Source organism: Petaurus breviceps, unplaced genomic scaffold (assembly GCF_028583685.1).
Source record: "Petaurus breviceps papuanus isolate PSGF00001 unplaced genomic scaffold, PetGlider_PUasm1.0 175, whole genome shotgun sequence".
Classification (NCBI taxonomy): domain Eukaryota; kingdom Metazoa; phylum Chordata; class Mammalia; order Diprotodontia; family Petauridae; genus Petaurus; species Petaurus breviceps.
The window spans coordinates 6,520,141-6,546,147 of record NW_027185764.1 but is presented as its reverse complement, the minus strand read 5'-3'; the positions used below and the strand labels follow the sequence as shown (position 1 = coordinate 6,546,147).

Below are 26,007 nucleotides of genomic sequence, written 5' to 3'. Positions count from 1 at the left end.
CTCCCCCTTGCTTTGTTCCCCTTAATGGAGAAGGAATATATAGTTTAGCATATTACTTGACTGATTAACAATTCTTGATGGCTCTAAGCTGTCTTAAAATATATATTTATGGGGGTGGCCAGGTGGCTCAGCGAGTAAGAGTACTGGCTCCAGTGTCGGGATGACCTGGGGATCGAATCCGGGCTCAGATACTTAGCACCACACCCAGAAATAACTGGCTGTGTAAACTTGAGCAAGTTACTTAACCCCGATTGCTTAAAAAAAAAAAAATATATATATATATATATATATATATATATATATTCACCAGGACCTAATTTATGCAAATATGGTAGAGATAATTTACTTTTAATTGTAATATATAGATATCATTCATTTTAAAAACCAGTACAGTTGAGAAAATTATGGACTATTTTAGGAGGTCATAGTAAGGTAAATATTCTGTTTTGTGTTTTGGTTATGCTCATACCTACCTGTGGTTTCCTTTTCTCAAACTAGGAAATTTAAGCAAGCTATTCAAATAGAAGTGTAAAGTGCGATTTTATGAAAGATTTTGTATATGGAACTAGATTAATACTATGAATTAAAATTTTTGTTTTTGGTTTTTTATGCCAGAAAACTTTTTATTCTAGGTGGAGTGAGACAGGTGGACACAGGTCAGATGACTCCAATTTTGTTGGCAACATCTAAAGCATCATAGTCTGGAGCAAGTTGGATATAGGCCTTTTTCTCTCCATCAGGCCGGATCAGTGTGCTGACCTTGGCCGCACTGATGTCATACAGCTTCTTTACGGCCTGCTTGACCTGATGCTTGCTGGCTTTGACATCACAATGATGACCAGGGTGTTGTTGTCCTCAGTCTTCTTTATAGAAGACTCAGTAGTCAAGGGAAACTTAATGATGGCAGAGTGATCGAGCTTGTTACTCTGAGGGGCGCTTTTCCAAGGGTATTTGGGCTGCCTTTGAAGTCTTAGTGTCTTGGGTCGTGGAAAGGTGGGGGATGTTCTGATCTTCTTCTTTTTGTGGCTACAGACACCCTTCAGCACCGCCTTCTTGGCCTCCAAGGCCTTGGACTTGGCTTCTTTCTTGGGGGGGACCACAGCTTCCTTCTTTGCCTCAGGCACCATCTTAGGGGAAAGGGTGAATTAAATTTTTTTCTTAATCCTTTCTGGGGTGGTTAGGTGGCACAGTGAATAGAGCACCATCCCTGGAGTCAGAAGCACCTGAGTTCAAATCCGGCCTCAGACACTTGACACACTAACCGTGTGACCTTGGGCAAGTCACTTAACTGCAATTGCCCTTCCCTCCCCCCTCCAAAAAGCATTAAAAAAAATCATTCCCCCTTTTATTTAGCAATACCACTGTTCGGCCTGTATCTCAAAAGAGATTTTTTGAAAAGGAAAAGGACCTATATATAGAAAAATATTTATAGTACCTCTTTTCTGGTGGCAAAGTATTGGAAATCGAGGGGATGCCCATCAGTTGGGGAATGACTGAACAAGTTGTGGTATGGGATTTTGATAGAATACTATTGTGCTATAAGAAATGATGAGCAGGATACTCTCAGAAAAACCTGGAAAGACTTGCATGGACTGATGCAAAGTAAAATGTGCTGTGTACAAAGTAACAGTAATACTGTAAGATGATCAGCTGTGAATGACTTAGCTATTCTCAGCAATACAATGATCCAAGGCAACTCTGAAGGACTTATGATGAAAAATGCTATCCATCCCCAGAGAAAGAACTAATGGTGTCTGAATACAGATTGAAGCATAAAAAAAAACCTTTCAAAACCAATTAAGTTTTACTACAAGGCTGCTGTGTCTAATTGTATAAAACTAACTATTCCCCCCCACAAAAAAAAAACAGGGAAAGAATGCCCCAAGCTATATATCCAAGGCTTGACTCTATTCTCACCAAATACCAGTTCCAGAAAGAACACACATAACAAATAGCAGATAAGCCTATTTGTCCAATCCAATAGCAAACAGAAATCAGAGATGGTATGTATGTGTGTGTATACATATGTATGTATATATACATTTACATGTGTGTATCTATCTAACCTACCTGTCTATCTATATACCAGACAATGCACAAAATGAATGAACTCCCCCATTGAGAACAAGATATCTCAGCTCATCCAAGAGATAAGGAATAGGGACATAACTCATGTGCCTTCTCTGCTTCGTGTCAGGCTTTCTCTCCTTTCAGGGACCTGATGAGAATGTAGTATCTTCTTTCTTAGAGCTAGGAACCAGAAGACCAGGACTTTTCCTCTCTCAAGCTCTCATCAACTCTGTCTCTCAATCTCCACCAATAAGGAGGGCCCTTGCAAATGGACTTTGAGCCCCAGGTTACACAAGTATATGTAAAGTAAAATACAGGGTAGTTTTTGAAGGGCAGGCTCTAAGAGTTGGGGAATTAGGAAAGGACTTATAGAGACATTGGTGCTTGAGTCAAATATAACAAGTGGCACATAGAATTCACAAGCTTTTCCTAACCTGCTTCAACCAGCCACATGTTTCAGCTCATTGATCAGGCACTTAGGGCATAATGAAGCAATCCTTTTAGTGGCTACTGAGCAGCAAGAATTAATGATTAAGTGGACCTTTAAAAAAGAGATGAGTCTACCACTGGTTCTCTTCTTTGGACTGGCCAGGCGGCATGATGTAGCTCTGAGGCTCCCTTGGGTAGGTGGGTGGGGTTGTGTAAGACAGCTCACTCTCTTCCCCACCCTGGATATCATACAGCCATGAGTACATGACAGCCAAAACCCACATCCTGCCTAGATCTCACAGCCCTAGCTACCTCTTCTGTTTTCTGTTTCTTTCCTGAGAAAAGAGGAGTGAACATCGACCCTGAGATGGCTGTTGTTGAAGACAACACCGAATCTGAGAGGTCTAGAGATCCTACTTCCCTTGGCTAGAGCTGATTAGTTTCTGCATTAGAGAAGACAGCCAGCAAGGAGAGGAGGAACCCCAATTGTGGACTACATGTCCAAAAGACATGAACTTTGAAGAGATAATACAGATCTAAGATGAAATGAAACTGCCTATTTGGTACTCCCTCAAAATGTTCTGGTAAGGTTTAAGTCTCAACCACCTGGGGGACTGTAACAGTATTAAGGTACAGAATCCTTTTAAAAATCTCACTGTGAATTCATGCTTGTGAGCATGTTGTGTTTAGCAGTTTTTGTGTGTGTTATCCATGTAAGAACCTGTCCCATGTCTGATTTGTATTTTACACTGAGAATCCTTCTTCTTCCCTCTTTGGGGAAATAGCAGACATGACCCAAAACTTAATCCTTCAGCAATTTTTCCCAGGGTAGCAAGCTGAAGGTTTAATGAGCTGGACAGTATGGGGGAGGAGGGAAAGGAACCTGATGAAACACCCTGCAATACCTCACCCAGCTGCTGTCCATGCCTGGGTCCAGAGTAGGTAGATTGGAGGAGGGGATGTAAGCACCCCAGCCTCTTGGGCCTAGCAAAAGTTACTGATGGTTAGAACAGTTGCTGACTATTTGAAGGAAGAGAGATTTTAAGAAATGGATGTGAGGAAGGAGTGCCTTCTAGGCATGGGGAATCTGTGCAAAGAGTTAGGAAATGGCTGAGCTATGTATAGTCCATAAAGGGCAGAAGTATACAGTAAGGCTGGAAAGGTAGGTTGGAATCAGGTTTTAAATACCAAACAGAGGACTTTCTACTTGTGCCAAGAGGCACTAAGGTTTATTGTGCAGAAGAGGAATAGAGTCAGATTTGTTTTTTGTTTTGGGTTGTTTTTTATTTTTAGGAATATCATTTTGGCAGCTATAGGGAGAATAGAATGGAGAGCAGGGCTGAGGTGGGGAGGCCATGCAAGAAATGACAAGGACCCGGGCAGCTAGGTGGTGCAGTGAATAGAGAATCAGCCCTGGAGTCAGGAGGACCTGAGTTCAAATCCAGCCTCAGACACTTAATACTTACTAGCTGTGTGACCTTGGGAAAGTCACTTAACCCCGATTGCCCTGCCTTCTCCCCTCCAAAAAAAAAAAAAAAGGAAAGGAAAAAGAGAAAGAAATGACTAGGACCCGAACTAAGATCTGTGTGAACAGAGAGAAGGGGACAGCCTGATGATAACTAGCACAACTGTCTCTACAACAGTATAGGTTATGAACCTTCTTATACTATGCAACTCTTCTCCACATTCTCCCATCAATCCTCTATGGGCTTCTACCCAAAATGTGAGGAACTTTCCATTAGGTCTCTTGGCATTGGATGGATACAAATGGAGCACACAGGCTACCTACTGGTTTTCCCTTCTTTCACTCACTGGATGACTGGCTCACGCCCCTTTTCCAGCAACATATCTCCCCAATAACACTTTTACATGACTTCCCCTGTGGGATTTTTCATTCCTAATATGGTACCATCTGCTCACCACCCACTATGTGCCTTTGCAGTGTCCTCTGAACGATCTTCAACTTTAGTTCTTGGGGGCTTAACTAAGCCGCAGCATCTGTGGTGCTTCAAAAAAAAAAAAAAGATGGGCCTTCTTTTCAAATTAGAAGAAAATCAGTTAAGTTTTTCCCCCAGAATTCAGTTTTTGACACCCCCAAACATTGACTTTTAGTAACAGAATACTTTTCTCAATGAGGATTTCACTTTTTCTTAGTTTTTCCTTCTTTTGCATGTAAAACTATGGAGCTGAATTGCTGGCTTTTCAAGTTCTTCCACTAGCTGGTAACAGCTCACATTTCTACAGCACTTGAAGGTTTACAAACCTGTCATGTGACTCCTCTCCCAACAGCACTGTAAGGATGGTAGTGTGGGTATAAATATCCCCATTTTACAGATAAAGAAATTGAGACTCAGGGAGACAAAGTAATTTACCGATAGTCATACAGCTAGTAAGTGTCAGAGCAAGGATTTGAACCTGGGTCCTACAAACCAGACTCTCTCCATTCTGAAACACTTGAAAGTGGTCATCACAGCTGTCCACCAATTATTATTGCTTGTCCTTCATTTTAAAAAAAGGACCATGACATCAAGGAAGGTGCTGCCATGACTTGCAAGTAAATTGGCTTTAAGGGAGGTCAGGCTGTGTAAAGTCACCAGCCTCACTTTCTCCTCCGGAGACATCCGGGTTCGGTGGCAAGGCATAGATCAGGACCACCAGTGATGGCCCCCTACCAACAAATATGTCCTCTAGGGATACCTCAGGGGTTAAAAGCCAGCACAGCTGGACCTGGGATTCAGAGCAACTAAGGCTTGGCTTCATTTACCAAAAGCTGAGGGGGTAATGAATTCCTCCTTGAGATGGGGCCACCTCCCACTCTACCTCTCCAGCATCAGATCCCTGAAAGTCCAGGTCTGCTAGCCACCTTCCATCCCCCCAGTCTTAAGGCACTTCTCCAGAGAGCCTTCAACCACAGAAGACTGTCCGCCCCCTGCCCCCCAAGACACCAGGACTCGGCACAGGATCAGTTCAGGGAATCAACTTTGAAGGTCCCAGCTCCATGCTGGCCCCACTGGAAGCCCCACTTCTTCTATCCTACCCCATATGCCATAGTAAACTCAGCCTTAGCTCTCTAACAGGAATTGTGCTCCCCTAAGATTCCTTTCCATTTTGCCCTCTGTATAGAGGAATGTCAATGGACTTAATTTTTGAGGAACTGAGTTCAAATCTTGGTTTTAGCACTTACTTAGCTGTGTGACCTTGGCCAGGTCAACCTCTCTGGGGTTCTGTTCCCTCTTCTTTAAAATGAGGCATAGTGGAGTCAGGATGACCTGAGTTCAAATGTGGTCTCAGACACTTACTAACTGTGTGATCCTGTTTCCTCATCTGTAAATTGAGCTGAAGAAGGAAATGAAAAAAACCACTCCAGTATCTTTGCCAAGAAAACCCCAAATGCGGTCACAGAGAGTCAGACATGACTAAAATAACTCAACAACAACAACCAATTGTGTTCTAGACACCGTGCTAAGTAATAAGCATGCAAAAAGAGTCAGAAGACAGTCCCTGCCTTCAAGGAACTCACAATCAGTAAGCTTACTCTTCGGTTATGCCCTTTCTTCCATGAATATTCCATCTTTCTCTTTCAAAGGGTTCCTTCACTCAATCTACAAACAAGCCCAGATGTCCCTTTTCCTTAAGAAAACCTTCCCCTGACTCTGCAGCAAGCTCAAGGCACTGTCCCATCCTTCCCCTTTTCCTTGCTGTCAGACTTGGACACTCTGCCTCTATTTCATTGCTCCTTAACTCCCAATCTGGCCTGAAAAACATCTGTCTCCAGAATCACAAATGACCTCCTCATGACTAAATACAATGATCTTTTTCTGTCCTCTCCATATTCCTTGACTTCTCTTCATCAGGTTGTAAACCCTTGTAAACCACTTGGTGGACTTTCTCCATGATGCCCTCTCCTCCCTCAGTTTGCAGGAAATGCTGCTCTGATGGTTCTCCTCCCACTAAGGAGGACCAAACCTTCTACATATGTCTATGTCTATATCTATGATTATATCTATGTCTATCTATTTACATCTATATCTATATCATATCTACGCCTATATTATAGCTATCTGTATGTTTCATCTGTCTCTTTTCAATACAGATAGTTCTTGCTTTATGCACAAGGACCTTTCAGTAGACCTCCACTTACAGTTTTACATAATATGGATTTGCTCACATATGTGGGGAAGAAAGGGGAGGAGGGGGCCAGAAAGGGGACAACCCCATGGAAGGAGGTGGCACATGATTCAATCTGGACAGGAGAAGAGAGAAGAGAGAGCAAAAGGAACACAGAGTCCAGGGTTAGCAAACCAAGAGGAAGAACAGGGGGGATTTGGGGAGGCAAGAAATGTGGTACCCAAGCTCAGAAGATAGGCACACTGCCAAATAAGTCTGTAGGTGAGAAGAGTAGGGTAACGGTCTCATGTCTTGATGCTGAAGTCTCAAGCCAGGTCTCTGATTCTTGGGTGGCAGCCTTAGAGGCAGCAACAGAAGTCTCTGTGCCTCCATTCTTTGACTTTCACTTAGAGGAAGTTTTTTTTTTATGTTTTTTGAGGGGGTGGGGGGCAGGAGTCCTCAGAGCACCAAGCTGAGGAACAAAAGCAAAGAGAGAGAAAGAGGAGAAGAGGGAAAACTCACAGTGTTGTACAGCAAAGTTAACACAGATAGTTTATTTGGAATGCTGATTTCTTCCAGAATTGGTTATGTAAAATCTAATTTGCTTAATGCAGATTTACATAAAACAAGAACTATCTGTACAACTTCTCAGTGAGTTCATCCATTCCCCTGACCTTACTTATTACCTCTATGCAGATGACTTTCAAATCTGGATCTTCACCCCCAACCTCTCCTCATACCTCTACTAATTGCTGAACATTTCTTTTTTTTTTTTTTTGAGGGGAGAAGGCAAGGCAGTTGGGGTTAAGTGACTTGCCCAAGGTCACACAGCTAGTAAGTGTGTCAAGTGTCTGAGGTCGGACTTGAACTCAGATCCTTCTGATTCCAGGGCTGGTGCCATTTAGCTGCCCCTACTGCTGAATATTTTTGACTGGACGTCCCGTAGACACCTCAAACTCAAAGCTTTTCCAGTTTTCTTACACCTTGCTTCCCAACACAGAGTCTTCGATCCAGTGACACTGGCCTCTAGCTATGTGACAAACAAGACGCCCCATCTCTCGACTCCAGGCATTCTCTCTGGCTGACTACTATGCTTGTAATGTTCTCCCTCCACTGCTCTCACTCGTAATTCCCATGCCTTTCCTTGGTTAATTATTTCTTATTTCTCCTGTACGTAGCCTGCTTTGTATATTTTTGCTTGTGCTTTGTCTCCCTCTATTAGACTGTAAGCTCCTTGAGGGCAGGAATTGTCTCTTCCTTCCTTTTGTATCCCCAAATCTTAGCACAGTGTTTAGCATATAGTAGGAGCTTAATAAATGTTTGTTGAATGAAGTGTCTAAAATACAGTTCTTCAACTCATCCAGGCTCATAGCCTGAGTCTTTTTTGATTCTTTTTTTCTCCTTCAGCCCCCACATCCCATTTATTGCCAAATCCTCTTTGTTCTAACCTTGATGGTATCTTTCAAATTTCTACTGACCTTTCCACTCATGGGACCACCACTGTAGTCCAGGTCTTTATCACCTCTAACCTAGGCTATTATGATAACTTCCTAACTGGCATTTCTGCTACCAGTCTATAATTTCTCCTAGAGGATCCTCTATACCAGAAGTGTCCAACTCAAGGCCTGCACAATGCTCCCAACTGTAGTCCAATGCAGATCAAAATATAATTGAAAAATATTTAGCAGGGGTGGCTAGGGGGTGCAGTGAATAGAGTATCGGCCCTGGAGTCAGGAGTTCAAATCTGGCCTTGGACAATTAATAAAAAAATTAGCTATGTGACCTTGGGCAAGTCACTTAACCCCAGTTGCCCTCCAAAAAGAAACAAAAAAAGATATTTAGCAAAATAAGTAAAAATACAATGAAACATAAATAATAAAACAATATATTATCTAATCTAATTATCTAATATAATAAGCAGCCCACAGGGATCCTGATATGGTTTGGTGGGTCCTGTTCTTATTTGAGTTTGATGTGAATTGGATACACCTGCTATTTGCTATTTCTCAAATAATCTTACGTTATACCTTGGAGCATTTCTAGACAGGTAGTTCTGGCTTCCCAGTGACCCGGCCGTATTGCATCCAGCTCCACGCTGATGCTCTCAGGACCAAAGAGTGACTTTTACGACTCAGTCTTTGGTGGCTGAGATGAGGATTCATCCCATATTGATGCCACATAAGAACGTGAACTGGATGGAACTAATGTTATTGAGGAACGGTGATAAGGATGATCCCATTCTCTCCAGGATGTGAGATACGCGGAGTGATGCCCTGAGGTATTAGGAAGAAGAGGACTTCTGTTGTTTTATTTTCAAAGTACAGTAAGTATCCTTTTATCAAAGCTAATTAATGTTAAGTGGTTAAATCAAACCAGGGTACTAGTCACTGACACAGTAGAGAGCACAAAACCAGTAAGGGCTCAAGCCAATAGTGCCAGGGCAGACAGCCCAAACCCTCAGGATACCCCTAGAATCTTGAAAGGCAGATGTAGCTGGCCTGGTTCTGGGACAGTGTAAATTGCTATCTAAGTATGAAATTAGGTGGTACAGTGGATAGAGTGCTGGTCTGGAGTCAGGAAGACTTGAGTTCAAATCCAACTTCAGACACTCACTAGCTGTGTGACCCTGGGCAAGTTACTTCACCCTGTTTGCCTTAGTTTCCTCATCTGTAAAACGAGCTGGAGAAGGAAATGGCCAACCCTTCCTGTATCTTTCCCAAGAGAACCACAAATGAGGTCTTGAAGAATTAGACATGACTGAACAAGAACCATGTTGATATGTGGTTCTCTAAGTCAATATGCCGCCCAGAGAAATCCTTACAAGTACCCACTTTTCTACTTGAATTTGACACCACTGATCTAAACCAATCCCCTCATTTTGCTGTAGTTGGTCAGTCATGTCCCACTCTTTGTGGACCTTACTGTCTGGGAAGTTTTTTTAGCAAAGATACTGGAGAGTTCTGCCATTTCCTTCTCCAGCGCATTAAGGCAAACAGAGGTTAAGTGACTTCCCCAGGGTCATACTGCTACTACGTGTCTGAGGCTGGATTTGAACCCAGATCTTCCTGACTCAGGCCCAGTTCTCTATCTACTAAGTTACCTAACTATCCCTCATTTTACACATGAGGAAACAGGTTCAGAGAAGAGAGTGACTTTCCTTGCGTGCCACAAATAGTGAATAGTGAAGCTGGGATTCCAACTGAAGTCCTTTGAGTTCCAATCCAATATACTTCTCATTGCATCATGCTACCTTTGCAGTTGGGAAACTACAGACACCAGGAGAGGCATGTTTCCTGGGAGGAAGGGGAGCATTTGAATCCTCCTTCCCCACCTCAGCTTGATCCAAGCACACGAGCCCTCTTCAAGGCTCGATCCAAAGTATCCTCTTTCCTTTGACTGCCCAAAGGCAGTAAAAGAAACTGATCTTGAAACCCAAGATGTCCTTGGCCTCCCCCCCATCCCTCCCAAAAAGGAGCCGAATTTGAGCAACAGACAAACCAGTTTATTACTGTCCCTCCTTATTCCTTTTCTTGCTCACTGACATCTGAACTCAGAGGCCTTCAGGGTCTCACTATCCTTAAACAACTTGAGGGAAAAGTCAACCACAGAAGCTGCCTGGGTCAAGGCCCCCAGAGAGATGATGTCAATATGAGGCCCACAGAACTCAGGAAGGTTGTTCAAGGTGATGCCCCCGCTGGCCTCCACCCCAACCCGTGGGAACTTAGCCTTCACCGCTGCTGCCATGGGGTGCAGCATCTGTTGGAGAGAAGAAAGGAGAGGGTAAGTGCTGGACCTGCTACCACCAATCCCAGCGTCCTAACCAGTGGCTTCCCTCCCAGCAGAGAGCCCACTGTTGAGTCCAGTCTCACCTCAGGGGAGAGGTTGTCCAGGAGGACGAGGTCAGCACCTGCCTGGGCAGCCTTCAGTGCCTCTTGAAGGCTACTACACTCCACTTCCAGCTTCAGGGCAAAGTTCCCAGCTCTTCGAGCCCTTTGAACGGCCTATGGTGGAAGATGGGGCTTAGGGACAAGAGCCTGAAGAATAAAGTATAGGTGGGGGCTGATTTGGCTGCCATGACGTGGGACAGGAGGGACCAGGAAATCCATAATAATTATTATAATAACAACTCACAATTCTGTAGCACAATTTCTGTAGAACTAAGGTTCAAAAAGTACCCAAAGCTCTGTCCTAAGCCTGTGTCTCTTTTCAGTCTATGCCAGGGGTGGGGAACCTGTGTCCTCAAGGCCACATGTGGCCCTCTAGGTCCTCAAGTGCGGCCCTTTGACAGAATCCAAACTTCACAGAACAAATCCCATTAATAAAAGAATTTGTTGTATAAAACTTGGACTCAGTCAAAAGGCCCTCAAGGTCGCAGGTTCCCCACCCTAGGTCTACACTATATGACTGGTCTCTCTGCCCCATCTTTCACTCACCTACCAAGGTGATTTTTCTCAAACACAGATCTGACCATATCAGTGAGTTTCAGGGCTACCTCCAGGATCAAATTTTAATCCCTCTATTTGGCATTGAAAGCTTGTCATAACATGGCCCTTCCTACTTCTCCAGTCTTCTTATACCTTACTACCCTCGTGTTCTCGACCATCTGGCAACACCGGCTGACCTGCAGATACTCCCATCCCCTTTAAGCTGGTGGTCTCCCGTGTGGAACGCTCTCTCCTCTCATCGTTACCTCTCAGAGGCTTCCTTTGTGACTCAGCTCACCCACTGCTATACCTTCCTTCTGCTCTGCATATGTACCCAGTTATTTACACGCTGTCCCTCCCCTCACCCCCACCCATCAGAACGTATGCTCCTTGAGGCAAAAGCTTGTTTTTGCCTGTCTTCGTACGGACTGAGCTGAGCATTTTGTTTAGTCATGTTCAATTCCTCCATGACCCTGTGGCCCATGCTATTCATGGGTTTCTTTGACAGAGATACTGGAGTGCTCTGCCATTTTTTTCTCCAGTGGATTAAGACAAACAGAGGTTAAGTGACTTGCCCAGGGTCACACAGTTGTGTGGGTCTGAGGAAGGACTTGAATTCCAAGTCCAGAACTATCTGCTGAATCACCTAGCTGTCTCCAGTTTTAGCATGGTGCCCTGTGCTTACTAAATCCTTATTGAGTGATTTTAGAACTGTGAAGTAGGTAGTATAAGAGAAGGGGAAAGGAATGAGCCTTTCTTTATATAATGCCTATTATGTGTTAGGCACTGTGCTAAGTGCTTTTACAAATGTTACTCTGGTAAGTAGTGCTATTATTATCATCCCCATTTTACAGTTAAGGAAACTTAGGCAAATAGAGGTTAAATGACTTGCCCAGGGTCACTCAGTTAGGAAGTATCTGAAGTTAGATTTGAACTCAAGTCTTCCTGACTTCAGGGCTGATGCTTTATCTACTGATCCACTTGCTGCTGCGGATGTAAATATTATTGCCCCATTTTACAAATTCATTTAAATTCAATAAACATTCATTAAGTGTCTAGTATATAACAGACATCGTGCTAAGTGCTAAGGATCCAAAGAGAGACAAATGACGGTCCCTGATCTCAAGGAGCTTACACATGAGGAAACTGAGTCTCATAGAAGGAAAATAACTTCCCCAGGGTCAAGTTTGGAAAAGGCAGAGCCTCGATCTGAAGCCATCTGGGATATGATTATATAGTTGCCACTGGCTTTCAGGTTGAAATTAGCCTGGGATTTCATCTGAGTTAACAGTTAGGGTTTGGCTGGGATTAGGGATAGAGCCAGGATTGGCACAGTTAGGATAGAATCTTGGACCATACCTCTTCCACACCACCGGCTGCCATGACATGGTTGTCCTTCACCATCACTAGGCCCCCCAGGTCATAGCGGTGTGCCACGGCACCCCCCACCAGCAACCCGTACTTCTCTGCCAGGCGGAAGCCAGGAGTAGTCTTCCTGGTCCCTGCCACATGCCCAGTCCAGCCTGTGGCCCGGGCTGCTTCCACGGCAGCTGCAGCAGCGCTGGCCACCCCGCTGCATCGGGCCAGAGCGTTGAGTGCTGCTCGCTCCCCCAGGAGTAGACGGTGAGCAGGGCCCCGGACTTCAGCCACTCGGGCCACTGGCACCAGGTGGGAGCCTTCGGGGAAGAACCAGGTCACCTGGCAGTCTAGCCGGGAGAAGATAGCATCAAAGAATGGCCTCCCTGCCAGCACCCCAGGGGACTTAGCCCACAGGACAGCTTGGGAAGGGGCTGCTGTGGCCACCAGGGCTGCAAAGTCAAAGCCAGGGCAGTCCTCCTGTAACCAGGAATCTGCCAGGGCCTCCAGGGTCCTGGGGGGCAGAAGCAGGGCAAGATCTAGGAGAGAGGAAGAGAAAGGAGGTAAGTCACCAAAGTGACCACAGGCACCATGTGGAATTGATACAATATTGCCATCTGCTGGACAGAGAAAAGAATTGAAATGCCAGTGAGTGCCCCATTCCCAGACCTAGCACAGCATTGGAGGAGTCTTTCTGGGAGGGAGAAGTGGTTTTCAAACATTTTGGTCTTGGGACCCCATTTATTCTCTTAAAAATTATTGAATACTTTCCCCCCCAGGAGTTTTTGTTTAGTGGGTCATGTCTATCTTATTAGAAAATTAAAATGAGGAAAAATTCAAATATTTTCCATTCATTTAAAAGCAATAATAAATGCATTGCCCATTAATATATTTTTATGAAAAATAATTATGTTCTAAAACAAAAAATGACATTGTTTTGCACGTTTTAGGAAATCTCTTTAATGCCTGGCTTAAGTGTAAGACAGTTGGATTCCCCTGTATACTTCTGCATTCAATCTGTTGTGATGTGTTATTCTGGCTGAAGTATATGAAGAAAATCTGACCTCACAGATTTATAGCTGAAAAAGGGAAGAGCATTTTAAGGGGCAAAAAAAGTCTTAATATTAGTATGAAAATAGTTTTGACCTCATGGATGCCCTTGAAAGAGTCTCAGAGACCTTTAGGGGTCAAGGACAGACTTTGAGAACCCTGCTATAGAGTTATCCTGAGGTCTAGCTGGAAAATTCGAACCTTTTATATTTTTCTCCTGGAGAAAGATAGCGGCCTGAGCCCCAGGACACTGCCCCATGGTTCAGTTCCTTCTAGTAGGCTCCCTGCTTGATCAAATAGCCTCCCAACCCCACCCTGATTACCACCAACAAGGCCCATGCCTCTCTCCAAGGAACTAAATATCCTTTTAGAACTGATAGAGCCCTATGGAGATTATCTCCAGGGGTGGGGAACCTGAGGCTCTGAGGCCACATATGGCCTTCTAGGTCCTCAAGTGCGGCCCTTTCTGTGAGATTCCATAAAATTTGAATTTGGTCAAAGGACCGTGCTTGAGGACCTAGAGGGCCACAGGTGGTCTCGAGGCTGCACCCCTGATCTAGCCCAACCACCTCATTTCACATATGGTACAAAAAGAGCATGTGTCAGAGCCCAGTTTTCTTTTTTGTTTGTTTGTTTTTGCTTTTTTGGAGAAGGAAGGTAGGGCAATTGGAGTTAAGTGACTTGCCCAAGGTCACACAGATAGTTTTTTGTGATAAGTGTCTGAGGTTGGATTTGAACTCAGGTCCTCCTGACTCCAGGGCCGGTGTTCTATTCACTGTACCACCGTACCACTACCCCAAGCCCAGTTATTCTAACTCACTGTCCAGTCCTCTGGACTTCTACCTTCAAATTCTTGGCATTCAAATCAACTAACCAATCATCAATAAGCATTTAATAAGCATCTTCTATTTGTCTAATGTGCTAGCTGCCTGTGTTAGATGCTAGTAATACAAAGACAAAAAAAAATCCCTGCCCTCAAGGAGTATACATTCTGTATAGGAAGACAACACATATAAGTAATTATAAAATATAGCAGACAGACAGAATTCAGTGGCTCGTGGAAGTAACAAGGTATTAATATGCTAATAAAGTACAAAGACCTCCCACCCCAAGCCTTGTCAATCCTTTGCAAGGTATAGAGATACTAGAAGGGCAGAAAGGAGCAGCTTTGTGGGGGTGGCCCCTGCATTTGTACAAGATGGCAGTAGGGAGAGGGGAAGGGATTTTCTCTCCTCCTCTCACCCTAACTTTCCACAACAGATGATGGCCCATCTGGAAGTATAGCTACTTGCCAAGTAGGAGACATCCCATCTAGGATGGAAGAGTTTGGAATGTCAAGCAGTTTGCGGCAGAGACTAGAGATCCTGTCCAGAAGGACAGAGAGAGAAAGGCAGCATTCCAAAAGGAGCGAGACCTCTGGAAGCATATAAGAGAGCTGCCTGTGGATTCAGGAGATGCCTCACCCGGGCAGCTGAGACTCAGACTGAGGAGAGGAGCAGACCCAGGGAGCTCACCTGAGTGAGCAGCTCAGGAAAGATGCCATGAGGACTCCCCGGGAAAGGGCACTGGAACCTCCAGTACAGAAGTATGCGTTGCCTTGGATATATATTCAATAGATGAGAGCCTCACTCCCAGTGCATTCTAAGAGCCCCCTCTTCCTGCCTATCCCATGTGGGAGAATGCATCCCAGGATTATGGGAGGAATATTTTGTAGGTACTGTTCATTCTAAGCCATCTTAGTCTTGGTTTTGAGCTAATTGTGTCTACAAGCTGATCACTAAAGTAATCTCACAGGGGACAGGTTCATGAGTTACAGCTTTAGGAGTGGGTGCCCACAAGATTCCCTTGGAACCCAAGGTAGTAGTCACCTCCCTGGGGACCCAGCCTGCAAATCTGTGAGCACCAAGTTAAAGAAATAAGCCTAGGGATGGCTAGGTGGCCCAGTGAATAGAGCACTGGCCCTGGAATCAGGAGGACCTGAGTTCAAATCCAGCCTCAGACACTTGACACGCTTATTAGCTGTGTGACCTTGGGCAAGTTGCTTAACCCCAATTGCCCTCCAAAAAGAAAAAAAAAAAGAAGCCTAGATTAGGCTCTACATTCAAAATAATATCAGGTAATTTGTCAAAGGGTAGGGAGGCACTTACTGCTGGGGAAATTAGGACAGCATCATAGTAGGAAGTGGCACTTAAGGGAAACTTTGAAGGCAGCTGGGGTCACTAAGATGAGGAGGGAGTAAGCACCTTTAGAAAGACCACTCTCTGTCCCCTCCCCCACACACACATGTTCCCCAGGCACAGAGGCATACATAGACAGAATGCCAAGTTGTGAGGAGCAGTAGGAAGTCCAGTATAGCTGCACCATCAAGTGAAAAGGGGAGTGATGTATTACAAACCTAGAAAGGAAGGCTGCCGCCAGATTTTGAGTCTTTAAATGCCAAACAGAAGAGTCTGTATTTGAGCTTGTGTTTTTACCAGACACTGAGGTCCTTTCTCAAGCTGAACTGCCAAGCATTCAAACTGTCCTGCAGAGAACACAACTCCAGCAGTCTGGCCACATTATTTGAATGCCAAATGAATGTTTGCCTCAGAGACTATTTGCAGAGAGCTCACACAAAGCAAGTGCCTCTCATGGAGGTCAGAAGAAGGGATATAAGGACACTCTCAAAGTCTCTCTGAAGAACTTTGGAATCCATTGTGAGACTTGGGAGACAGTGACACAGGACCACCTAGCACAATACTCTATGAACCAAGCAGAAATGCAGTAGCTCAAATGAAACATGAGATGCGCAGATTTAGAGACATCTCTACTCCAAATGTTCACGTGGACTATTTGTGCCCAACCTGTGGTAGAGCCTACAGAACTCATATTGGTCTGATCGGTCATACTTGGACAGACGCACTGTCCCTTGATTCCAACATTGTGGGTCAAGTGGTATCATTTCATTCCTCTTCAAGAACAAAGGACAACAGGGGCAGGTAAAGCACCCGCCCTGGAGTCAGGAGGACCCGAGTTCAAATCTGACCTCAGACACTTAACACAAAAACTAGCCTTGTGACCTTGGGCAAGTCACTCAACCCCAATTGCCCTCCAAAAAAAAAAAGAAGAACAAAGGACAGCAACCAACCAACCATTTGAGCCTAGACGTAATAGAGAAAAACAAGTTTGCTGAGCAAGGGAGGGATATTATATTCAGCCCTATGCTTGTAGGGAGGATGGATAGGAGAGGGAAGAGACTAGAGGTAGGAATTAGGAAGATATTGCATTAGTCCAGGACCAGGGTGGGGAACCTGCAACCTCAAGGCTACATGTGAACTTCTAGGTCCTTGGGTGCGGTCTTTTGACTGAGTCCAAGTTTTACAGAACAAATCCTTTTATTATTAAGGGGATTTGTTCTGTGAAGTTTGGATTCAGTCAAAGGGTTGCACTTGAGGACCTAGAGGCCATGTGTAGTGTCAAAGCTGAAAGTTCCCCACCCCTGGTCCAGGAGAAAAGTGATGAAAGTCTGAACTAATGTGATGGCCAAGTGGAGAGAAGAGGATGGAACCTTAAAATTAAAATCTCTTATTTTAGACATAAGGAAGTGTGACTACCCCAAGGTCACACAGGTAGCAGTAGCAGAGCTAGGGTTCAAAGTCAGATACTTTGGCTCTAGATCCAGTTCTCTTTCCACTGTGCCATGGAATGGATCCAAGAGAGGCTACAGGGGCAGAATCATCAAAACTTGGCATCTGATTGGCTATTCAAAACCACACTTCCTATCTAACCTCTCCCCAAAGTTCCCAATGCAAACTTACCCAGGCTCCAAGTCAGACTGGCCTCCTCACTCTCTGCGCCCACAAATAATAAAAAGAAATAGAGGTGGAGGGCGGAATACTATGGTATATCATACCACTGTATACTATTGTGTGTAAGAAATGATGAGGGAGGACGACTTTAGAAAAGCCTGGGAAGTCTTATATGAACCAGCACAAAGTGAAGTGAGCAGAACCAGGAAAACCTTGTACATAGTAAAGCAATCTTGTAACAATGATCAACTGTGAAAGACTTAGCTACTCTAATCAATACAATGATCCAAAACAATTCCAAAGGACTAACAAAGAAAAATGCTATCTCTATCCAGAGAGGGAACTGATTAACTCTGAGTGTAAATTGAACATAATTTTCCACTTACTTTATTTTTCTTCTTTTTTTTCTGTAACATGGCTAATGTGAAAATGTATTTTGCATGACTACACAGGAATCACATTGCTTGCCTTCTCAATGGATTTGGGAGAGACTGGAGGGAAAGAATTGGAAACTCAAAAAATGTTTAAATGAATGTTAAAATAAATAATTTTTTTAATAGAGGGAAAAGGGGCAGCTAGGTGGCACAGTGAACAGAGCACTGACTCAGGAGGACTTGAGTTCAAATCTGACCTCTGACACTTAACACTTACTAGCCATGTGACCTTGAGCAAGTCACTTAACCCCAATTGCCCTGCCTTTCCCCCTCCAAAAAGCAAATAAATAAATAAAATAGAGGGAAAAGCAGCTCAGTAAAACTAAAAAACATATCAACTCAGTCAGAAAGTATAAGTAATATTCTATACCCACAGCCTCTTCTTTCTGCAACATCTCCTTTTTCAAAATCTTCAAACTCTCTTCCATTTAAATCCAATTCAACAAACACTCATTATGCACCCACAAGGCATTATGCTAGGCACTGGGGGGTGCAAATAAAAAAATATATGAAACACTCCTTACCCTCAAGGAGTTTATATTCTACTGAAGGATATAATATAGAATATAAAATTAATACAGAGAAACATATCTGCCCCTTCCCAGCTGCCTGTAAACATGCTCAGGCTTCCCCAATCCTTAAAAAGAAAATCATCCTCTGATTTTCTGCCTAATCCTGGCATTACCCCACATCCTCATTGTAAAAATTGTAAGTTGTCTATAATCTCAGACTCAAATTCCCCACCACCCCTTGTCCTTAATTCCTATTCTGACTTCTGACTTCTGCCCAACCACCTACCAAAGTTACTTCCTCTGAGGTCAACAGTGACCCCTCCTTCAATCAACAAATCCAATTGCCTTTTTTCAACCATCACATTCTTGACCTCTTTACAGATGGTGACACTGTTAACCACACCCTTCTCTACTTGGATCCTCTCTTTTCTGTTGGCTGCAAAAACATAACTATTGTAGTTTTCTTTCTGCCCTTGACCATTTCTTCTTTGTTTCCACCCCTAACTTGGCATCCTCTTTCCAAGCCCTTAGGATAACTGTTTCTTAAAGTTCTGTTCTCAGTGCTCTTCTCTCACTGCATTTCTTTGTTTGATTTCTACTGCAGCTATGCAAATGACTCCCAAATCTGATCTCTTTTCTGAGATCTTGACCCCATAATCTAGAGAGAAACTAGATAGTAAATCAATAAATATTTATTAAGGACCTATGTGTTACTTAGAGGGAATACAAAGACAAAAATGAAATATCTGCCCTTGAGGTGCTTACAGTCTGTAGGGGAGATGATATGTACACAGATAAGTATTTGTAACCCAGGTTTCCAGATAAATCTAGAACATTTCGCATAAGACTCTCCTAATCAAAGAGAATGATGTCTGAGTGTGTATTGAAGGGATGTGATAGTTTTTGGGTTTTTTTTTCTCCTTTTGGAGGGCGATTGGGGTTGAGTAACTTGCCCAAGGTTACACGGCTAGTTGTGTGTGTGTGTGTGTGTGTGTGTGTGTGTGTGTGTGTGTGTGTTAAGTGTCTGAGGCCGGAACTGAACTCAGGTCCTCTTTACTCACTGTGCCACCTAGCCTCCTCGGGATGTGATTAGTTTTAAAGAGAAAAAAATATCCTTTATTCCTGCTTCAAGAAAGAAAGGCAAACTAGGTTCCATACTCAGGGATCAATTCGAAATATGTAGAGAGACACAGAAAGACACAGAGAGAAAGAGAGAGACTTTAGAAAGTAAATATGTTGCAGAAAGATATTCAATGTATCCCTTATTTACAGCTTGCTTCCTGAGACCCTAGGAAATATCCCTTTGGGTGAGATCAGAACCGTTTTTGGTTGAACTGAGATATTTTTCTCAGAAAACAGGAAGGAAGAGAGAAAGAAGAACTCTAGATTTGAATTTGAATTTGAAATTAGAGCTGCAATTTGTCTGCATAAAATATGCAATAGATATGTTGGGAGTAACAAGGTTAGAAATGTTATGCTAAATTGGGCAGGGCTGAACACCAGGCAAAGGAACTTGAATTATACTTGATAAGCAATAGAATATGGAGCCATTGAAGTTTCTTGAGCAGAAGAGTGATATGGCCATATTGCCTAAGGTTGCAGAATGAAGGAAAGATTGGAGACATGAGAGCATGGAGGTAGGAAGATCTTTTTAGGAGACTCCCACAGCAGTCCAGGCAGAAGATAATAAGACCCTGTGTGAGAGTAATGGTAGGGAGTACAGAGAGTAGAAATTACAAGAGATATCATGGATGCAACATCAAAAAATAATATCTCCTATGATTCTCATAACAGCCCCATTTAACATCAGGTTGGTTTTATCAGTCATAACTGGAAACTCTTATCAATCTTGCAGTCCACTAAAACCCTATCCTGCCCCCATATTTTCCACATAAGCTTATATCTAGCCACCCACACCTCCTGTAGCCTGTATTTGTGATCCTGGTGTTTTAATCTCATGCAACTTAAAGTGTTTAATCAACCCTTCCAAATTCTGGCAATTCTGGTTGCCCAAACTTAGAGAAATAGCTCTGCAGAGAAGTCAGGACAAGGGTTTTGTTGGGATTTGTTTTGTTTTGGTTTTTAGTTTGGGGAGGACTTGGGGGAGTGGAGGGTAGGAAGAGAAGGTAATGAGTTCAATTTTGAACATGTTGAATTCACTCAAGAAACATCTGTGACCCCAGAGCCTAGTGCAGAGCCTTGTACATATTGGACAAAAAAAGTATGAGATATTGTTCTAGGTGTTTGGGATCCGAAGACAAAAAATAAGTTGGAACTTAGACTGTATTGAGTTTGAGGTGCTTACAGGACAACTCGGGGGTGACATCCAGGAGACAGTTGAAAATGGGGTCCTGGAGCTTGAGAGAGAAGTTGGTGTATAGATAGATTTAGGAGCATGGAGAAATGCGTTTTCTTTGGTAAACATTAGTAGGGATCCACAAGACATGGTATGGAATAACCAACATGTCATACATATCCGTGGTTCTGTGATGCCCAGTAAGGAAGGGAGGAATGAAACAATAGTGGTTCCATTGTTGTCATTGTATTTATATGATGGGGAGTAAGTACAGAGCCAAATAGGGCTTCCCCTGCTAATTGAGAGGAAGTGTGCCATATAACCTAACTCTAACAGCACTTACACTTAGTCATACAGATCGGAAGAAGAACAGAACCAGGACTTATATCAAGCATCCCAGAGGGGAAAAGCAGTATGTGGCCAGGCTTGGGAAGAAATGAGTTTGTCCCATTCAAAATTGGCGGCCTGGCCTTAGGAGACTGGGTCTTTCTTGGATGTCACTCAGGAGACTTACTTTAACTGATCTCTTACATGTTGTGGAGAGTGAAGAAAAGATGTAAAAACCAGGGCAACTAGGTGGCATAGTAGAGAGAATACCAGCACTGAAGGCAGGAGCACCTGAGTTCAAATTTGACTTCAGACACTTACTAGCTGTGTGACCCTGAACAAGTCACTTCACCTCTGTCTGCCTCAGTTTCCTCAACTGTAAAATGGGAATAATAATAGCACCTACCTCCCAGGGTTCATTGTCTTAAAAAAAAAAGATATATAAACAAAGAGCTCTGCTCACATTAGTGCTTACAAAACTTAAGATTAGAAAACATGAAACATCACCCTATTAATCTATGAATTTATTATTCTAAGAAAATACCAGAGGCTGTAACAGTATAATGGCAAGAGGCAACTCTATTCTCAACTATGCTGCTAATTCCCTTTATCACCTTAGATAATTCATATCCTTTCTCTGGGCCTCAGTTTCCTGCTCTGTAATATAGGGGGTTTGGATTAGAGGTTACTGCTCTCATCTTTAAAAAAGATGCCCCTCAATGCTGTCAAATTGGTCTCCTCACCTCCATCTCTTAGAATTTCCAGTTTCCTTCCAGATTTAGCTAAAATGCCCCCTTCTGCATGCATCTTTTCCTGATTACCCCAACTACTAGGCTAGTGCCCTCCTTGCCAAATAAAATAAATCTAGTTTCTATTTTCCAGTATAATGAGGACTGGTAAGTAAGCCCAGTCCTTAATGTACCCTGGACAGGGTACATTAGCCTACTCAAATGCTGAAATTCTCCCCATGAAAGAGGCTGGTGGGGGGAGGGGGCTGTCTCCAGTAGAGTTTTGATGACGTGTGTCTTGTAGAGACTTTGGAGTATTTGTAGACATTCTGTAACTGGTTCTAGTCTACTAACCACATGTTTGACAGGGGCCTCTTTGATTGGGTGCCTTCAAAATGCCACTTGAGCCTCAGTCTCTCCCTTGGTGGAATTTGTTTGACTCTTTTCCTGCTGGCAAGCAGTGAGAGACAGAGCTGGAAGGGGAGAGGCTCTTCTGTCTTCTCTCTCCCCACCCTCCTCAGAAACCAACACATGGCCCCATGAAACCAGGGGGCCTCACCTCAGCATTTGTTCTTTCCTTTTGGGTGGAGGAACTGGAGATTCTATTTTTGTGAATTTCAAAAGGTCTGGGGAGTGAGTCTTCTGCACACTCAGGAGTTTGGAGAGCCTCCAGAATCTGAAAGTCAAGTCCATTCTGGGCTTTGCAACCAGCCCAATATGGATGCCCTAAGAAGTAACCTTTAGGACCCAGTCCAACAATAGTCTAAATGAGGGATCATCAAGCATTAGTATTGCATTTGAACTTGGTGGGACTGTGGCAGTTTGGGGTGCTGAGAACCCCAAAATACAAGAGTATGGGGTAGGGGGGGTGTCTGCCTTGAAAGAATTTGGCCACTCAAGCCTTCTTTCAGTCAAGGTTTATTTGTGATGCCAATAAAAGCAGCAAGCTCCTAAATGAATCTGCAATTTAATGGGGGGTAAAATTGGTAGTTATATACAGGAAAAGATAGTGGGATGATCCCAATGGGATTAAAGAGTGGTAAATGGATTGGGGTGGGCCAGGGGCAATAGACAAAGGATCTAGATGTGATTAAGGAGTGGTAAAGCCCCCCCCCCTCCCCCAGTGGGCCAGGTGCAGACAATGAAAGGAGTTAAGTAGACTGGGCTGGGTTGGAGAGCCACTGAGAAAGAACAATTAAAAGGATCATTGAGTATCCAGGTAGGCTAGAATGGGCCAGATGCCTCAGGTGAAGCCACCAGTGTTGGAAAGTTCAGGGACTGGCTTGCTTTCTGAGACATGGTCTTTTCCTTTTAGGGGTCCAGGTCTCATCACTCCATCAGGACCATTTATGGAGAAATTGTTCTATCCAGAGATTGAGGTGGTATAGGAGAGAGTGTGCTTCTTGCTACATCTTTGAAATAAATATGTCTTTGTAAAAGTTAATTGATGTTAGTTGGTTAAATAGAACTGGGGGCCTAGTCACTGGCACCAACCAGTGGGGCAAACATGGCCAGCAAGGGCATAAATGGATGCTGGTCACTCAGTGGTACCCCTAGATCCCTGAGGGGAAGATGTAGCAAGACTGGCTCTGAGATAGTTAGCTGAGAGATATGCTCACTAGACTTTACATTCATTTGTCTCACCCTAGAGAATGTAGATTCCTTGAAAATAGGGAGGGTCACTTTTGTCTGTGAATCCAACATGGCACAGTGGAGAGAACTGACCTTTAAAGTCAAGAATACCTGAGTCCAAGTCTTGCCTCTGACACATTCTGACTGTGTGACCCTGGACAAGTCACTTAACTTCCCAGTGCTCTAGTTAAGTCTCTAAGACTAAGTTGTAGAGATAGCAGTAGTAGATAGTTGTAGAGATACAGTCTCCATCCCCAGTGCCTAACACAATGCCTGACACATAGGTGGCTTGTCAATCAATTGATGATGGCTAAAGTCCCTTTCAGCTCTGAGATCAGATCTTTCACTTTCCTTTGTAATAGCAGTATAATATATTCCCATCAAATAGTCAGAATGGCCAACCAAGTCATAGAAATTAGAACTGGAAGGGCCCTTAGAAATCAGGGCATAAGGAGAAACTGAGGCCTAGAGAGGGCATATATCCAGAATGGCAGAGGTAGGAATAAGTTCTCCTACCCTTGTGCTCTTTCCAGTTACATTAATAAAATGCAATATCACACTTCTGTGGTGTGCAGATGTTATACCCAATTGTGTTGGCTTTCCACTCCAGGGGAAGACAGCAATACCCAGTAGACGGGTCCCTTCCCCCACTTGTACGAAGCCTCACCAGAACTTTGCCCTCTCCCCTTTCAGGTTGGTAGTTGGAAGACAAAGTTCAGACGCCGTTTTGTAAATGCCAGCTGGGTCCTCTTCTCTTGCTCCCTCCCCAGGAGACAAAATCCTTCTCTATTGTTCTTGCCTCCATTCCCTGAGATCCCTGAGATTTCCTTCTCCTCTATACCTCCTTTCGATAAGTAACAGAAAGAAAAGAGAAGAAGCCAGGGATCTTGCAAGGAGTCTTCCAGAAGGGAGAAAATACAGGTGTTTAGAAGGGCAAGATGAAAGGTGAGAAGAAATTAGGAGGTGGGGGTGAGAGGAAGAAGCCATTCTTTACCTTCCTTGTCCATGGAGGTGGACTGGGCTTTGTGTAGCTCAGTTCAGATCACAAAAACCAGGGGAAGACAAGAGTGGGGGCGGTGAGTGGGCGGGGGATGGGTTTAGCACAGCCCTTGTTTGCCCTTTCCCAGGACTCCAGATTCTGTAGGTTCTCTTCCCTCCGCCCACTGATCCCAATCCCCGCCCAGAACCTAGATTCCTCTACTTGCTGGGACCTGGAAGAGTACTGACCTCCTGCTAGAGCGTACAGTCTGTGTCTCCTCTCTACCTCCAAATGAAGGTGCCAGGTCCTTTCAACCCCAGTTTTTCTTCGGAACGTCCCTCCCTTCTCCCCACATATGGGACACTGATCGTGTCTCAGTGTGTGCATGAAAGGGATTGAGGAGACGTAAGTGTCTTTGCCTGTTTTCTAAGTGTGTATATGTCAGAAAAGGAGTTCTCTTTTGTAAATTTTGAGGACTAGCTGTATTTGGAGGTGAATTACTCTGATTTTTGAGATGATGGGAACCCTGTCTATAATCATACCATTTCTTATAGATCTATTATCTCTTAGAGCTAGTAGGGACCCAACAAGTCACCTAGCCCACTTGGATGAGATCTAAGCAGGAATCACCACCATGTGATTCACTCCATCCAGAAGCAGCTCATCCCACTTTGGAACAGTTGGAAGTTTTATCTTGTATCAAGGTCAGATCTGCCTACCTATGATTTCTACCCATTGCTCCTTTTTCTGACCTCAGGAGCCAAGTAGAAAAAGTTTAATCCTTCTTCCACATGACAAGTCTTTCAAAATACTTGAAGGCAACCATCAAGCCCTGTCCTATCCCATTACCCTCAAGGCTTCTCTTCTCCAGGTTAAAATATTTCTAGTTCATTCAGATGACACATTTTCTTTTTTTTTTTAATTAACCAAAATCCTTCTTCTCTCCCCCTTTTCTTTTTCCTCCACCAATTAAAAACAGAAAGAAAAATACAAACCTTTAAATAACAAACAAACAAATGTACATAATCAATTCCTGTGCTGACCATGTACAACCCAAGGGTACTCGACTAGAGATCCCCCTCCATATTGTATTCCCTTGATTTGGAAATGAGGGAGAGATAAATGGGTTCTTAATTTTGTTGTTGTTGTTATGGACCCATCTGGCAGTCTGGTGAAAACTATGAACCCCTTTGCAAAATGTTTTTAAATGTATAAAATAAAATACGTGGGATTACAAAATAAACTTAATTATATTGAAATAGCCATCAAGGTTTTTTTTAATCTAGTTCACAGACCCCAGGTTAAGGACCCCTGCTCTAGAGCCAAAAGAGGCATCAGAAGTCATCTGTCCAATTCTCCCCTTTTACAATTCAGAAAACTGGGGTCCAAGGCAGGTAGTTTCCTAATTGGCTAAGAGTCAGCCTAGATTTGGAAGGTAACTACAGTCTCAAAGTCCATTTTTTATAAAAGTTTCCCTGTTGATGGAGATTAATTAACCAATGTTCCAAACCTGTATATGAGGCCAGAACTTGGGAGGAGAGGAAGAAAGGAGAGAAGAGAGAAGAAGTGAGGAGGGGAAAGAGAGAGAAGGGAAATAGAGAGGTAGAGAAGGAGGAGGAAAGGACAGGCAAGAGGGGGGAGGGAGGGAGGAGGGAAAGGAACGAGATAGAAGAAGGTGGAGAGAGAAACAGAAAGAGACAGAGAGACAGAAAGAAACAAAGAGAAGAGGAGGGGGAGAGACAGGAAGGGGGGAGAATGAACTGGGGAGAAAGAGGGAAGGGGAAGGAAAAGAGGAGAAAGGAAGAGAGAGACTCATACAAAAGGGCTTTCCGAAGAACCAAATCAATTAACTCAATCTACAGAGTCTAAATCAGG

The 26,007-nt window shown here is 43.7% G+C and overlaps 1 protein-coding gene and 1 pseudogene across 1 annotated transcript; both read right to left on the bottom strand.

Annotated features, from left to right (window-relative positions):
• Positions 1–657: 657 nt before the first annotated feature.
• On the bottom strand, positions 658–1,127 carry LOC138158991 (large ribosomal subunit protein uL23 pseudogene; annotated as a pseudogene).
• An 8,967-nt stretch (positions 1,128–10,094) lies between these two features.
• On the bottom strand, positions 10,095–24,277 carry QPRT (quinolinate phosphoribosyltransferase). Its single transcript, XM_069084701.1, has 4 exons — positions 24,148–24,277; positions 12,390–12,925; positions 10,476–10,607; positions 10,095–10,362 (listed from the first exon to the last, which is right to left on the bottom strand). The coding sequence occupies exons 1-4, from the start codon at positions 24,158–24,160 to the stop codon at positions 10,141–10,143; spliced, it is 903 nt and encodes a 300-aa protein (XP_068940802.1). The 5' UTR covers positions 24,161–24,277; the 3' UTR covers positions 10,095–10,140.
• Positions 24,278–26,007: the final 1,730 nt, after the last annotated feature.

Excerpts from the sequence above, each read along its gene's own strand:
- QPRT (XM_069084701.1), bottom strand. Across the intron at positions 10,608-12,389 it reads CAGCCGGTGGTGTGGAAGAG|GCCGTTCAAAGGGCTCGAAG; the intron begins GTATGGTCCAAG and ends CTTCCACCATAG. Across the intron at positions 10,363-10,475 it reads TGGACAACCTCTCCCCTGAG|ATGCTGCACCCCATGGCAGC; the intron begins GTGAGACTGGAC and ends TCTCTCCAACAG.